The 17619-nt window shown below is 40.9% G+C and overlaps 1 protein-coding gene across 4 annotated transcripts in view; it reads right to left on the bottom strand.

Moving 5' to 3' along the window:
• Positions 1-17619, bottom strand: part of pde3a (phosphodiesterase 3A, cGMP-inhibited) — a 429455-nt gene that overhangs the window by 92200 nt on the left and 319636 nt on the right. For all 4 annotated transcript variants that reach the window (XM_048554229.2, XM_059654697.1, XM_059654698.1 and 1 more), the window contains exons 3-4: positions 11030-11284; positions 9015-9172 (exon numbers count right to left, since the gene is read on the bottom strand). In XM_048554229.2, the coding sequence (XP_048410186.2) occupies positions 9015-9172; positions 11030-11284 (413 nt within the window). The remainder of the gene's footprint in view (positions 1-9014; positions 9173-11029; positions 11285-17619) is intronic.

The raw sequence follows: 17619 nt of genomic DNA, 5'->3' as shown, positions 1-17619 counted from the left end.
AGCTTTGCAATTAACTTGGCAACTTAGAAGTTGATGTGGCAGTCAATTTACACATTGCTGGATTGCACAAACAGCAGTGTGACAATGGCAAGATAATCTGTTTTTCATTATGATGGCGGAGGAGTAAGTAATGGATGGGACGCCAGGAGAGCTATCTTGCTCTCTTCTTATCAATGCTACGGGATGTTTTACATCTCAATGAGACAGCAAACAGGTTTTGACATATCATCTGAAAGATAGCACCATCCGATGGTGCAGCACACTCTCAGTACTGTAGCAAACAAAGCTTTGCGCCGAATCTCTGAAGTGGTACCTGAACCTAAAGTCTTCTGATTAGAAGACAGGATTTGACAGAATACATAGGGGTAGGTCTCTTCCCTTGGCTGGTGGCTCTACAACCAGGGGGACAGTGTTTGAAATGATCTGCCCCTTATCCTGAGATTGAAAGGAGAATGAATTTCTTCACACAGGCGGTCATGAATCTTTTGAATTCTCCACCCGAGAGGGCTGTGGAATCATTCATCAGTGTTAAGAAAGAAATTAGCAGGTTTCTGAAGACAAATGAAATCAAGGAAATGTGGTGCTATTGTGGAAAACGGCATAGTGGAGACAATCAGCCAGTTTCTAGGATTGTGGGGTAGGTTCAATAGGTTGGAAGATCTATTCCAGTTACTGTGTTCCTGGTTTCTTAATTACTGAATACCAAATATCAAATTCTTTCCATTTTGGTACGAAGTACACATACATGAACAACACTTGTTGCTGACTTAAGAAAATGCTGCTTACACATTTAGAGGCTTTGTGAATATTGCTTTTCTTGTTTCAAACACTATTTCAAATTAGGATAGCACTTTAAGGGGATTGTGATGTTTAGTATCAGGGCAGATAGCGGGCAGACTCATCAACCAATCAGAATGAAGATATCTCACAGACAGCAAAGCAGGAATTAATAAACAGGGAATGTAATTCAGACCTCAATCACTGTAATAGGAACAAATGGAAGATTGGAATGTAAACATTGGATCAAGGGAGAAGCAAATATCAAAATAATCTTTGAGAAATAAACTTTTTTTAAGTTCAGCAATTTTTAAACATTATTCTGTGAAATAAACAACATTTTCAACAGAATCCTTTTCTTCAGCACCAGAGAAATTGATCAGCAGCACTTATGACTTAGATGACAATTCAAAAGCCAATTGTACTTGATGAAACACAGCTTAAGTTTTTCATTGATTTTCACACCATTAGTGTCAAACAAGGTTAGGTTCATGTCAAATCACTAATACTGCACTAATTCCATCTGCGAACATCACTACAGCAAACTCTGAGGAGGAACAATGTATATCTGACATCTTCCGTGTTTAACAATTCACGTGCAGAGATCAGAAATTGCTGTCAATTTTGCATGTTAATAATCACCAGTATTGGCACTTTCCCCAACATTACTACCCCAAATTATGAGCTTTTAATCAGATGCGTGATAGATTTCTGCTGGAGGAAAACAGCTCAAAGATAATGAAAGTGATTTTCAACCATACTCTTTGTACGTTAATTTTTTGCTGCCATAACTAAGACTATAAGCATGGGAACTACTAGTAGTTAACCTTGGAGCTAAACATAGTCTGAAAAATGACAATTTAAGTGTTCAAATCTCAGCATGATAAATTGTGAAACTGAATTTAATAACTCTGCTAACTTTGAATCTAGGAACAGGAATTTACTAAATTGAAGACAGCAAAGTGGTTCACAAATATTCTTCAGGGAGTACATTTTGTCAGTCTTCCTGCTCTGGTCTACATGTGACTGCAGTCCTGCATCAACTAGCGGTGGCCAATAACTAGACTCTAGCCCCTGCTGTCTGCATCCAAAGGAATAAGAATAAAAAATATACTTGGAAAGAAGTCAGATGTTTGTTTTGACTGATGCAGAATTCATTGACCAAAGGGCCTTTTATTTTTTTGTAGAACTGTATCATTTTATAAATCTATAAAAGTTAATAAAATTCTTATTTAAAAAGTTCAGTTTATTGCTCACTACAATTGCATGTGTGTTGCAGATGGAATTAATTCATACAGTGTGACAAAGTCGTGTTTTTGATTGACTCCGTTAGTGAGACGCAATTAATTTTACTGGTCTCAGCAGATTTTATGCAATAGAGATTTGCACTTCTGATGAAAGATGCATTGTATTTTGTGATTTGGATTTCAAAAAATAGGCAGATGAACGTGGGTCAGTTCTGAGAAGTTTTTTTTGAAACAAACTGAAAGGGAATTTGAATTGTGGCATAAATACAGTACAAAATTCAAGAAAGCAGGTGACTGCAGTGAAGAAAATTTCTGCAGTTTTAATGGATGGAATGTTTATGTTCCTGAAGTTATAACAGACTACAAACATCATCAGTTTAGTTTTCACTTTAGAATAGATGGTTCAAGTTGTCAGTTCAAAAGAATCAGCAGTTCAGTTCAGAAGGCAGATTAGTTTCTCTTAGTAGAGAAATCAAACTTTTAGTTCAGAGGAATCAGTCAACCCCAAGCAAGGTGTTTTAGTTCATGGGGTTTCTGAACTGGAAGAATTTGGACAGAAATACACTTAGCACCGAACCAGTTCAGACCAGTAAAACTGTAAAAGGTTCAGCCCAGTGGAACTGGGGAAGAATTGCAGAACTAGTTCTGCAGCCCAGGGAAAAGAAACTAGAAGGAATTGGACAATCAAAAACTGAAACCATCGATGCAGGCGTGGAGTTTCTGAGGAATTATGTATCTATAAATGGACATCCCCGCAATAACAACCAAAACAGAATCCCCCTCGTCCTCAAGTACCACCCCACCAACCTCCGGATTCAACGCATCATCCTCTGACACTTCCACCATCTACAATCCGACCCCACCACCCAAGACATTTTTCCATCCCCACCCTTGTCTGCCTTCCGGAGAGACCACTCTCTCCATGACTCCCTTGCTCGCTCCACACTGCACTCCAACCCCACCACACCCGACACCTTCCCCTGCAACCGCAGGAAGTGCTACACTTGCCCCCACACCACCTCCCTCACCCCCATCCCAGGCCCCAAGATGACTTTCCACATTAAGCAGAGGTTCACCTGCACATCTGCCAATGTGGTATATTGTATCCATTGTACCCGGTGTGGCTTCCTCTACATTGGGGAAACCAAGTGGAGGCTTGGGGACCGCTTTGCAAAACACCTCTGCTCGGTTCGCAATAAACAACTGCACCTCCCAGTCGTGAACCATCTTAACTCCCCCTCCCATTCTTCAGACGACATGTCCACCATAGGCCTCCTGCAGTGCCACAAGGATGCCACCTGAAGGTTGCAGGAGCATCAACTCATATTCTGCTTGGGAATGCTGCAGCCCAATGGTATCAATGTGGATTTCACCAGCTTCAAAATCTCCCCTCCCCCGACCGCATCCCAAAACCAGCCCAACTCGTCCCCGCCTCCCTAACCTGTCCTTCTTCCCACCTATCCCCTCCTCCCACCTCAAGCCCCACTCCCATCTCTAACTAACCTCATCTCGCTCCCTTGACCTGTCTGTCCTCCCTGGGCTGACCTATCTCTTCCCTAACTCCCTACTTACACTCACCTTTACTGGCTCCATCCCCACCTCTTTGTCCTGTCTGTCTCTTCTCCACCTATCTTCTCCTTTATCCATCTTCTATCTGACTTGCACTCGCTCCCTATTTATTACAGAATCCCTTTCCCCTCCCCCATTTCTGAAGAAGGGTCTCGGCCCGAAACGTCAGATTTCCTGCTCCTCTGATGCTGCTTGGCCTGCTGTGTTCATCCAGCTCTACACCTTGTTATCTCTGGTTGAAATTTTGTTTGTGTCACAATCTTTCTAGCTGTCTTTAGACATATGTCTTTTTGTTCTTTTGCATAAGGAACTTATGTTCTGCTGTTAAAGAACATCTACAGCCTCAGGTGAATACGCTTCAGTCACTAACCATCACAGGGAACCAGCTGTAAAAATTGAACATACGATCTATTGAGCCAGGAATTCTTCTGGGATGCAACTTGTCAGTATTACTATCATGTGGATTGTTGACACATTCACATAGTGCCTTTCATGTCGTAAAATGCCCAAGGTGCTTCACAGCAGCATTCTCAACTGAATTCAATGCTGAGCCGCATCTGCATATGTCAGCACAGAAAACCAAAGCAGATGGAGATTTTCAGCAGCTTCTTAAAGGAAGAGAATGAGATGAAGAGAGGATGAGAGATCTCAGGAATTGACTGCATAACTTAATGTTCAATTAGCTGAAGGCATGGCTGTCATGAGCAGGATAAAGGGAAGTGGGCATGCATAGAAAATCAGAATTGATGGATGGCTGTAAGGCTTAAGAGGGTTACAGTTTACTGTCTATAAGCACCTCTTGTAACACTAATTCCTCAGTGTAGAAATTCTATGCAGTTCACATGCAGCAATTAAAAATGTACTCTCAAACTCCAAGTATTACTTAGCAAAAATGTGGTAAAATTTGAGGTGATTACTTAAGTCTTTTAAAACATCCTTCATAAGAGTTTGCTTTTGGCATACCTTTCAGTATTTCTTTAGAAACCTGGCAAAAATTATGGCTATATGGTACAATTACAACATTTAAAAGGCATTTGGGTGCGTATATGAATAGGAAGGGTTTAGAGGGATATGGGCCAAATGTTGGCAAATGGGATTAGATTAATTTAGGACATTTGGTCAGCATGGATGAGTTGGACCAAGGGTCTGTTCCTATGCTATACATCTCGATGACTATGTATTATGAATCATTTTCTCTGCGACATCATGTCAAAAATTATATACATAGTGTGGGCTAAGCAAACAGAGTCCTGAAATTTAGTTTAAACAGTGGGCTGTGCCATAAGGTATTACTAAATATGTTACTAATTAAAAATATTACACTGTTCATCTGCGACAGCAGCAATATTCATTGAGGAATAGATCAGGAATTCCATGTTTGGAACTTGCATCAACTCCTGCATCATCGATATAGACAGCTGGCGTTCATTACAGTGCTTCCCATTACATGACAGAGTGAAGGCAGACCACACCGTGGGAGGGCAGCCTGTGGGCATATTCACAGTGCAGGGCTGCAGAACCGAAGGCCTTGAAATAAGAACTGACTCATCACTTGTCTGAAGTGTTTCAAAGGAAAAGCCAGAGCATAACTGTGTTACTGGTGATTCACTTGCAAGTCTCACAACATCTTCTGCTCTCGGAATATTAGTGAAGCGTGTGGCAAATTGAAATATAGAAAGCTCTGAAAGACAGTCACAAACAAGAGACTCACTACTGGGTACAACCATGAGCTGCTAATGTCACTGACACAGAAATTACGAGTGCTCCAAATAGTTTATAGAGAGATATTGATAGGTTAAGTAAGTGGGCAGGAAGTTGGCAAATGGAGTATAATGTGGGAAAATTTGAAATTGTTCACTTTGGAAGGAGGAGTAAATAATATTCTGTGTTTCAAATGCAGAAAAGCTGCAGAAAGCTGCAGCACAAAGGGACCTGGGGAGACGTGTGCAAGATACCCAGAAAGCTAGCATGTAGGTTCAGGAGGTAATCAGGAAGGCTCATGGGATGTTGGCCCTTATTTCAGGGGGTTGGAGTGTCAGGGTTGGGAAGTCTTACCGTAACTGTACAAAGCGCTGGTGGGACCACATCTGGAGTGCTGTGAGCAGCTTTGGATCTCTTATTTAAGGGAAGATATCATTTTGTTGGAGGCAGTTCAGAGAGGGTCTACACGGGTGATTCCACAGTATGGGGTCTGCTTTATGAGCAAAGGTTAAAGAGAAATTTACTCAATGGAATTTAAATAAGAGGATACTTCCCCTATGGGAGGGTCTAGGACCAGAAGCACAGTCTTGGAATAAAGGGCACCATTTTAAGACTGAAATGAGAAAGAATTTCTTCTCTTAGATAGTTGTCAATCTTTGGAACTCCTTGCCACAGAAGGCTATGGAGTCAGAGTTCTTTTATATATTTGAAGCTGGGATAGATAGATTCTTCATCAGTCAGGGAATAAAGGATTATGAGCGAAATACAGGAACATGGATATGCAGAATATCAGATCAGCCATTATTCTAGTGAATGATGGAGCAGGCTCAAGGGGTTGAATAGCCTACACCTGTTCCTATTTCTTATGGTCTTATCATTTTTTTTAGGTGTCCTTCCTTTTTTTAAAGAAAAGAATTCAGCCACAAAATGCATCGCAGCAACCCATTGAGGCTCCTTCAACAGCACTTCCAAACCTATGACCTCCAACATCTGTAACATTGAACTCAATAAGCTTATTTACCCGACACCAATTTGCTCATGGCTCAGATAGTGATCAAGGGATGCTCAACTTTGATGTTTTGCTTTGTAAATAGCCACAATTTGTTCATACTCCCTCAGCAGAACTGCGAATGTTGTTGATGCCTACATAGACCATGGACATATTCCTCCTCAGTCCAAAGTAGATGGCTAGCACAGAGTAGGAAACAAAGCCATCTGGACTCTTGCTCTTAGCTACAGACAACAGTCTCTATACCACTGAATACACTGTCTATCACTGTCAGTACATTCCTATCAATTCCCCAACTTCAACAGCTTCTTTCAATATGATGCCATGGCCTATTTGCTCATCCATCCTACAGTCGCCACTTTCATCCATACAGGCTACAGGAACCTCAAACCATTCGGCCAACTGCAACGACAGAGGCTCCTCCCTCTCTACCTTTTGTGTCTCCTCATCTGCCTCTCTGGCAGTCACATCCGCCTGTACCAGACCTCTAGCCAAACCAAAGAACCTAGACAAAGTGGCGTGACTGCCTCACGACACAAAGAATGCAAGTAACTTTCCACCTCCTTGACGCTCCGCTGTGTTTGTGGTTCAGTTTCCAGCTTGTAAACTCTGAGCTAGGGTTCCTTGCAACTCAAGCACTTACTGCAGACTTGTTTGCCCTGGATGATATTGGGCTTCCAGGCATTCTACATACTATAGTCACCAAACATCACGGGCCCTGACCATCTTTGTTATTTCATAATTAAATAATAATTTTTTTCTTAATTAATTAATACATAAAATTAAACCTCTTCTCGCTATCACCTACTATACTAATTCAAACCTTAGATATTCAACACTTCTTACCACTAATGACTCACATAAATAATAGAATGACTGGTTTTTTTTACTTCAGCTCTGCAACTATTTCTTAATTCATTACAAATTAGCTAATTACGCATGGTTTAAAATATTTTTGCATTTTTATAAATTCCAGCACTTCAGACACAGTCCCTAATAGTATTTACTCACCGACCAATCAACTGTGGTTTTTCAGTGGTGCCGTTGTTTGGTTTTTCTGTTCAAACTCAGTACAGGATCAGGTTCACTTCGTTCTGAAACTGCTTCTGCCGCTTCTCCCACTGATTTAACTGGCTGTGCCCATATCTCTTTGCGCTCTTTCCCATTCTGAAATTACTCACCCTTCTCCCTTTGTTTTAACTGGCTTGGGTCAATCTCTCTATAAGCTATTGCTCAACCTATATTGGGTTTTGGACACTACTCAATAGAATCTCTGTTTTAGCCATGGAGAAAATATAGCATAGACTTTGCTGGCATGAGTTTAACTGTGAAGAGAGATTACAAAAAAAAACTGAAGGTGCGGTGCTTAAATGTTTAGAATAGAAGGGGTGATTTGCTTACAGCTTTCGAGACGTGAGCAGAACTGATAGGTGGGTAGAGAGAGATAATCTATTGCTGCTGTTTGGGCAAATCTACCATATGGGAACACAGGATAAAAAAGTTATATCAGCCGTTTCAGGAATGAAGTTAGGAAAGACGCTTGCACGCAACGAATGTTAGAAGTTTGAATCTATGTTGACGCCAACTTTAACTCTTTTGAATGGCAGATTACTGAGAGGCAGAGCTATGGGGCAAATGCAGAGTCACAGCACAAATCAGTAAAAATCTCAACGTACAGTGAACAGGTTTGAGGGACTGTACGTGTGTTCCTACAGAAGTTCACTTTGAAATTCATTTTCTTCCCTGAGCCACTTCCAATGCATCAATGACTTTTGGAGCAGAAGTAGAGTTAACACAGGGAAAAGGAACTGAAGATCAGTCATATTAGACTCAAAACGTTAATTCAGTTTCTTGCTCTTCACAGATGCTGCCAGACCTGCTGAGATACTCTCGCATTCTCTGTGTTTACTTCAGATTTCCAGCATCCGTAATATTTATCTTTTATTACTTTATATGGCAAAACCAGAGAAGACCAAAATTTTGCTTCACCAGCAGGACCACATACTCATTCTAGGGTTCTCTGTTAAAGTAAACTGTCACCTACTGGATAGGTTCTGAGGGGTGCACTATGCAGGAACTCAAAACACAAATGAATGAACGGGGTGGGATGAGCTGAAATGTGTGGGGGGAGCGCAGTGGGTAAAGCTGTTAATCTGACTGTGCCTGGATCCCACAGTCCCAGTGGCTGCAGGACAAGGATGAAGGTGTATTCCGGAAAGTACCCAAGATATGGGCAAGCTGACACCATCCTGTCACTCTGCACATGGTTGAATCTTTAATCTTTAGGCACATTTGTTTAAACGTTTGGAGAGTTGGGAGCAGGGGTCTGTTAGGGGCTATGGGATCGGGGATGGTGAGGAGAGCAATGGTCCCTGATTATTTGCTTTTGTTACCCAATGCCCCATGATGGTGAACCCGGTGACAGAAATCTGCGCAAGGAAAGAGATTGCTTTACAAGCACACTAAAGGTATTCCAAAGCTTTCGCGAGCTTTATTGTTGATTGTTTCAAACTTGGATGAAACCTCAAGTTGGGCACCAATTTAAACCATTGTCTCCTCCATTTTGCCAATGGTCAATCTTTATGTACACCATTTCCTGGGCACCGAGACTGAGGCGATACCTATCTGTATTAATACTCATTGGCTCCAATGCGCACAAAGTTTAGTATCACAGAGGATCTTGCAAGTAAAGCTTATAAATCTGTGCCTACCTGCCTGATGGGGCTTCGTGAGATGGCTTAATGCTCCCGCTGCGGTCTCTCCTGACAGGCCCAGGCTCCATGGTGGGCAGGCCAGTAGCGGAAGTTGTAGTTGTCCATGTAGATGAAATCCTTCTCAATAGTCCTGGAGGGAGACTTCTCCTCAGTCGCTGAAGGGAGTAGAAGGATTGGGCTCAACAGAAATCAGCAGGACTTCAAAACACCGTGTGTGATCATTACAGTCTTGAGTTAATCCAGTTCATGGAGAGGTGGTGGTGTCATGCTAATGTTACTGGACTCGCCAACCAGAGAGCTGGACTAATGTTCTGGGGATTTGGGTTCAAATTCTACGGCAGATGGTGAAATTCAGATTCAATACAAAGCCAGCCTAATGGTGACCATTGTCAATCATGATAAAAAAAACCCCATTCTCTAATGTCTTTCAGGAAAGAGAATCTGCTGTCTCTACCTGGTCTGGCCTACGTATGATTCCAAGCCCATAGCAATGTGTTTGACTTTTAATTGGCTTTGGAATGTTTTAGCAAAACACATTGTTCAAGTGCAACTAGGATGGGCAATAAATGCTGGCTGAGCTAACAATGCCCATATCACATGCACAAATTTTAAAAGGGAAGACCTTAAAGTAGAAATACTGAAGAACAATACATCAGGCAATAATAATTATTGTTTGGTGATTCTTTCAGAAAAATAGTTCTCTTTTAAATAAACGCATCTCTAACTGTTTGAAGCAAAATAACAGTCATAAATCAACTATCATGAAAGCTGATTATTTTCATTCGACCTTAAAGCATAATAAATAAAGAAAAATGCAGCAATTTTGTAAATAGAATAAACAGCTGAATAAATCAAATTATATTGAAAGGTTCTTCAGTTTAACCAGGACTGTGATAAAGGGATTTTCATGTATTCATTACATTTCCTATTATAAATCCACACATTTATCTGTCTGATTGTTGGATAACCAGCAATCTGGTTGAAGTCAATTGTTTTGAACAGAACTTTAATCAGACAAAATGGCTGTCCTCAAAACAAAGTGGGAAATCTGTCTGAAGAAACTAAGATTCTATATGGTTAATAATCTCAAAGGAGCAAGTCAATGAATTCCAACAGCTTTGTTATATCTATTGACTTTTGCTGTTTCAAGTCCATAAAACATTCACCCAAAAATATTGACGCACCAGTTATCTCCCTTGTGTGTGCAATGAATTGGACATGCAGCAAACTACAACATCTGCAATGCAACTTGTATAGATTCATATAGTTTAATAACAATGATGTGCATACCAACTAATATCTCTGGTATACTTTCACTCCTCTGCTTGCAAAGTTCTATCCCAATCTCCCACCATAATCAAGAATTTAGGCAGAATTTCCCACGCCTTTCTTCCTAAGTGTGGAAGTGAGGGTGTTAGGTGGTAAATAACAGGCCAGCTGACATGGGCGAGATGATTCAGTCAGCTCGCTAAATGCCCTATCACAGGCTTCGATACTGGTAACCCGGGATACCAGAATCTGCTGGCCTGTCAGTGAAGCTAGGAAGATACACCCACAGCGGAATTTTCTTTGGTGGGATCCAGTGGAACAGGACCCTTCAGAACCCACAAGCAAGGTGTGGACTTCTGTTGTCCCTGGCACCCAGTTATCCCTGGCACCCTGTCATCCCTGGCTGTAAGGTCCAAATCAGGCCCCCTAACATGGTGTCAGCAGCCAGCAGATCTTCATCGCCTCCACTGTCCAGCTCCAGAAATGGATGAGCAGCTCATGGACAGAACTCAAGGTCTAGAAAATTCTGACTCTTAACTCATAATCCCCTCATGGAATTGGCATCACTGCCATTGAGCTATATCATAATTCTTCAATTTCTACATTATTCCTGCTTTAAGCCTTCCACATCGAGGTCAAAAATGGATTTGTTAGACTGTAGAAGGAGAAACACAAGCACATGGCGATTGTTGCCAACTAGCGACTAACATATTGGAAATGGAAGTTAACATCGCTTGGTGTACCTTTGGGATTGCGAGCTTCTCTCCCGGGCATTCCTCGGAGTCAGGACCAGCATAGGACTCACTGAATGACACTAATGGATTTATTCTGGGCTTGTGGATGGGCTGGAAGGTCAGTTGTGTGCTGAGGAGGTTGCTGACAGCCCTCAAGGAGGTACTGACATTGGGAGGCAGAGAAGGATCAGCCAGAAGGTCTGTAATTAGTCCATGGGCCTCACCCATCACAGCGATATCAACAGTCACACTGGTGCCTGTAGACTGAAAGAAAAATGAGGACCGTAAATACATCACTACACTAACAGTAGCCCAACAAATTCGACCAAATTTTTTACTAACCTTTCTTTCAATGAAATGCGTAAACATTGTTTTTAATTCAGATGAATTTCCTATATCCAGTACATTACAATCTGCCTGTTTAATCCTCATTTAAATGAGTTAACTAATTTCACAATATGGAGTTAGGATGTTGCTTTCTCTCGATGATCCATATGTTAACCAAGATGAATGATGATGAACTGTGGTACAATATAACCTTTTTTTAATCTCCCTTCAATGAGATGCCATTTGAACTTAAGCTTAAATTATAGGTTACAACTAATTTCAAACAAAACACCATAAATGAATTCATTTAGCTTTATAATTTGATCTCAAATTACATCACAGAATTTTCACTGTGTAGAAGGAGGCCATTTGGCCCATCATATCTGCACCATGACTATTATCTTCAGCCAATATCTTGTCTTTTCCCCATATCCCTGAACACTATTTCTATTCAAATATTCATCCGATGTTCTCTCAAATGCCTCAAACTCACTTCCACCACAGTAGATTTCAGGCCCTAACAACTCACTAAGTGAAAAACATTTTTTCTCATGCCACTCTTGCAGTGTTTACACATCACTTTAAATCATTTGTCATTCTTATTCACACTCTGTTTCTCCTGAGAACATCTCCCTCTTGATGGTTCATTCTGCCTTTATCATCATTTTCTTTTCTTAATCCTCCATTCCAAGCTCTATTCAATCTTTCCTTCAATGTGCCAATGGGTCTCTTAGTAATCATTGCTACATTATGTAAACTCCTCGAGACATGAGAGAGCAATGTCTTTGGAGAAATCATCCCCAAGTTATTATAATTTACCCATATGTTAATAGAGAACCCTGCCAACTGCATGAGGGTGAAATTCCTCTTCCAGGCAAATTTCCATAATTTGTGAAATTAACAAAGTCTGACTATCTTTGGCAATCAAGTGGCACATTTAAAAATAGATTTACATTGGGATGTTAATTATACATTGCTTCTAAAATCCTCAAAGTCCAAAACAGCTATGGGTCTTTTTAAAATGGTATCAGCTGTGTCTGAGATATTCAAAAGAAATTCTCACTGACCGATGGTAAAGTTAAGTTGATGTGCTCCTATATAATATTGCCTATTGCAAAATTGTTATGGGCCAGACCAAATTCCCTCTAAGTATTTTAAAGAGATAGCCTAGACCTTAACTTCTTTTTGTTTTAAAAGGTAAATGTCAGGCATTGCTTTCCAGATGCAAATTGATTTGTCAAACAATTAGTCTTGAAGCAAAGCACAATACACTGTGGTTAAAATACAACAATAAAAGAAGAAATTGGAATAAGAACTCTATTGGAAAACTTAAAGTATAATAGATTATTAACTATGAATTAACTGTTCCAGTGTGGTAACATCCCATAAACACACCCTTGGCGAGGGTAAATTCAGTAAAATAGGTTTTCTCCCATGCAGGTTTAGCAGCAATAAGAGAACCCCAGCTTTCAGCTGTGTAAGAAAGAGGAATAAAAGCTTCCACATCGAACTTCAAGACCATGGTAACTGTTACTGAATGCTAAAACTAAAATAATCCTGGTTCTGTGGGAGCTTGACCACACCCATTCAGGCTGCTTCTATTGTTCCAACTTTCAAAAATAAAAGCCAAGGCCACTTAAGATGTTTATTGGTTTTGAACAGACTGCTCTGCAAATCTCTCAACCTTCCATAAAAAAAGAAACAAGACAAAATACACCTCAAAGTTACAGAATTGTTTCAACATTAATGACTCTTTCCCCTTTTAGACTGATGAAGAACACAATAAGGATTTATCTGAATCCCTCTTTAACAGAATTTATTAGCTTTAACATTAATATTTGCTTTGGTTTGGTTGTTTCAGCTGAAGAATATTTTACACTGGTCCCTTAGGTAGATTCTAGAAGGCAGTCATCTAGGGGCTAGCACTTGAGAGAGGATATTGACCCTACGGCCACCAGTACAAATGAATTGGTATCTGAACAGTCTTCGGTTATCACTCGTTCAGGTACACATTGGCCTCCAGTGGACTTGCAGTTTGTGATGTTTTCATGTCTTATCTGCCCTTGCCCTTCTGGGTGGTGGAGATTGCCAATTTGGAAGGAGCAGTCGGAAGAAGGTACACACCAGAGTCAATTGTGGAAACAGTAAATGTTTGAGGTGGTGGATGGAGTGCAAGGTAAGCTGTTGCTTCATCCTGGATGGTGTTGAGCTTCTTGGGAGTTGGCAGAGTGGAAATCACCTTGAAAAATCCATGACATGCTCTGCTCGGTTTCGGGACCGGACGTATTGTCAAGCTCAAAACAAAGTTGTTGGAAAAGCTTAGCAGATCTGGTTGGACCCGAAACATTAACTTTGATTTTTATCTTCATAGTTGCTGCCAAACCTGCTGAGCTTTTCCAGCAACTTTATTTTTGTTCCTGATTTGCAGTATCTGCAGTTCTTTTGGTTTTTATATTGTCAAGCTCAGCTGTCAGATTTAAACAAAATATGACCCATAAACTGTGAGTGTGTTTGCTTTCTCCGGGTCTGAGAGTAAGTTACCTCTATTATTCAACTTTGCCTGCAGAGGAAACAAAGATTTGATTCTGCAAGGTAACTAACAGCTTTCTGTTTAAGTGGGAAATGCATTGATTTAACTTCTTTTATGCAATATGTGGTGATTTTACAGTTTGAAGCTGCAAATTGCAGTGCTATAGCTCAATAAATTGCCTTCACACAGAAGCCAAAAATACAGGCCACAGAGAAGAAGCTGAAGTTTGTTTCTCTTCCAGTCTGAATACAGCAAAAAGCATTCTTCATTGTGTATACTTTATCCATGTGCCATCCTTCGCAGAACCAATGACGTAGAAGCCTGGTATTTCTGCTGTTCTTGATTGCACCTTGGCTTCAGTATAATTAAACACTATTGAGGATTTAGTCTGTACCAGTCATGTCCTAAACCTGAGATTTCCACATTCAAGATAATTGAAGTCTCTATATATGGTGTGCACTGTTCTTGAGAAATTGTCGCAAGGAACAATGCTGATTGACAGGGTGGAATGTTATGTAGCTGAGGAGGATCTTGCCCACTCTGTCAAATTAAGTGATGAGGAACTGGTCTTCCCTGGGATCAAAGGCCCCTGGGATACAAATTTCACTCTTGCCAGTTACCAGCCAATGACAGTCCAGCAGCTCTACAATGCTGAGCAGCGCCACCAGGAAAGGAAGTGGGCACTGATGGTAATGGACCTATCTGAAGCCCAGGATCATCACGGAATGCGCAGGAGGCAAGTGGATCATGGAGAAGGCGAGAAGGCTTCAGCAGGTTTTTCTCTATCCCAATGCTGGGCGTGCCAATTGGGCATTGAGCACTCAGTGTGGAGGGACTCCCTGCAGGTCAGAGGGCTGCAGACAACGCTTGGCAAGGTTTGCTTTATCAGCTTCTCATCCACTGAAGTTCCCACTTGCCACTGATGGATACTGGCAGCAGGAAGACAGAATCAAAGAATATAGGAGCAAGAGGAGGACATTCAGACCGTCAAGCTGAATGGCCATTCTACATGGCCAAAGTCGATCTCTACCCTTGTGCCATACTCCCATTCTCTCTCCCTACTCCTTGATGCCTTTGGCCTCTAGAAGTCTATTTATTCATTTCTTAAATATTTTCATTGACTTGGCCTCAACAGCCTTCTGTTTTAGAGAATTCCACAGTCAACCAACGTTTAGGTAAAGACATTTCTCATCTCAGTCCAACAACATAACCTGAGGCTACATTTCATGGTTCTGGACACTACAATAGAGTGCACTGGTTACCCATTTAACAATGAACAGAAAGGAAGCTTCCTAATGGGAATGAGTCTGGCAATGAGCCTTCCTACTCTTCATTTAATCAGGCTGAGGTAAATGAGGGGCGTTATCCCAACTACCACACTGTAAACCAATTAAATGCCCCCCCATCACACATCATCCCTCATCTAGAGGGCACTAAGGTCCAGGAAGTGTAAAGAGCTGTGGAAAGGGACGTAAAGGGAACAATAAGATCCCCGTTCCCAGAAGTGTGAAGTATCATTGAAAGTTATTCATCACGCAATCCTTCAAAGATGGGATTTATTCGGGTGCTGAGCACTTTGTCGGAAACCTTGGTGCCACAGAGCAAAGCCTGAAATGTTGGCAGTCAGTTCCTTCTGTAAAAACAAGCCTTTTAAACGTGGCCCAATCTACTATGGGAACCAATTGGGCCTTTCTCCTTTGTCATAGCCTGTAACCATTTCCTCTAGTTTTGTTAGATGATGGAGAGGGGGTGGGGTGGAATGGTAATGGTGGAGGAGGTAAGCTATTTGTCGCTATTTTGATTGTAACTCAAATAGACGTTAATCTCAAACATCAGAAGTGGGGATCAATTTCAGACTTTTCCTTGCCGCATTTCTGGTCTGTTTTATTCAATGCTCCAAGTCTTAACATTGGGTTACCAGGGAAACCACTGAAGGGCATCACAACTCACATTTAAGGTTGTTGCTTTTGACTGGAAAGAATGCGCTAGTAAGCAATACAATTCATGAATGACGTAAAGACCAGGGCAGTGAGGCCTAGACAAGAGCTAAAAGCAATTGATTCACTCCTGATAAACAAAACAGCAAAAACATTAATGGTTAGACTGGAGTTAAGCTGAGCAAGAAGAGATAGGAGACGACAGATTTTAAAGCTATAACGTTGCATATCCATTATGTTGTTTTTATCTTCTAACTTGCCTGTTGTAGATTATTTGCAGACATTTGCGAACATAATTTTAGGAGGCTGATATCAAAAAACAACTTCCACTAAGATAGTAGCGCCTTTGACATAGTAAAACTTGCTCAGGAATAAAATATGACAATTAGATACCGAAGTCGACATTAAGGCAGATCAAAAGTTTGGTCAGAGATAGGCTTTGTGGAGTAAGACATCAATGTAAATTGGCCAGTGATGTAATTGATAATGTAATCGATAACGTAACCATGATATAGTCAAAAAATGGAATAGTGTAGGTTACATGGGCTTAAGATTGGTTTCACGGGTTGGCACAATGTCAAGGGCCGAAGGGCCTGTACATGCTGTAATGTTCTATGTTTTATGTTCTAAAAACGCCCGAGCTAGATACAAAGCAAAGTAACATACTATCCTTAGAGAGATAAGCTTCAAACCTAGACTGTGGTAACGTACATAATATCAATAAAGAACTGGTATTATTTTAGTACATCTATCGAGATTGTTGGTACAGTGAAGCAAACAAGGGTTGCCAACTGAACCAGTGCTAAAGAGAATTGGGATACATAATAGACAGACCAGACCATGCCAGCAAGTGCTCTCCCTTGTTTAACTTAAGCCCAAACTTGGATTTAAGGAGCATCCAAAAGATAGAGAGAGGAATAGAAAGGTGCTCAGAACTGAGGACAGAATCCTGGAGGATTAGGCTGCTGTAGGCGTAGCCGATAGTAGCAGGGGCAATGAAAACTAGGAGTACACAAGAGCACGATCGGTGGGGCACAGAAAACAATGAAGGGCTGGGGGAGGTTACAGTGATTAGGACAGACGGGGTTATAAAAGTATTTGAAAATAAATGGTGAGAATTTTACCATCAAGGTACAGCTGCAAGTCAATGTAACTCATGAGCACAGGGCTTTTGGGTGAATGGGTCTTGTGTGTGTCGAATTTGGATAAGGGCGGCAGAGATTTAGAAGTTTATTGAACCTTCAAGATGGGATTCAATCAACAAATATTAATGATGCACACAGGCTCCTCTGCCTGAACATGAACACAGCTAAACCAATGCATGGCGTTATCATTTGAGCATTGAGTTAATTACTGGACACCAGGCCATAGCAAAAGAGAATCAAGAGTCAAAAGGCCAAATCCTAATGTCAAGTTCGGGAACTCAACTCATATTTTGACATTTCTAATATTTTTAACTAAGTGGGTTTCATCATAATAAAACTAACATCTCACTTATTTAAGAAAAACAATCTAGCTGGATTGCAGCATGTAAATGGTTAATATTGATGGTTGCAATTCACTCATTCACCAAACACATCCCTTCCAAACTCAAATCCCTCAGAAAGGGGAGAAGGTGAGATCTATTCCTGCATGGAATGATACTCAGCAGAAGGGTGCTCACCCCATTGTGCTGATGTGCTGGGTCTTTGGAAAGACTGTTAATTAGTAGCTATATCCATTCTCCCCTACACCCTAACAAATCTTCCTATCCAAATATATAGCTTGGAAATTATAAATTTGTACTTGCTTCCACCACCATTTCA

Source organism: Stegostoma tigrinum, chromosome 25 (genome assembly GCF_030684315.1).
Source record: "Stegostoma tigrinum isolate sSteTig4 chromosome 25, sSteTig4.hap1, whole genome shotgun sequence".
Lineage (NCBI taxonomy): Eukaryota > Metazoa > Chordata > Chondrichthyes > Orectolobiformes > Stegostomatidae > Stegostoma > Stegostoma tigrinum.
Note: the sequence above shows the minus strand (reverse complement) of the source record. Positions and strands in the feature narration are given on the sequence as shown.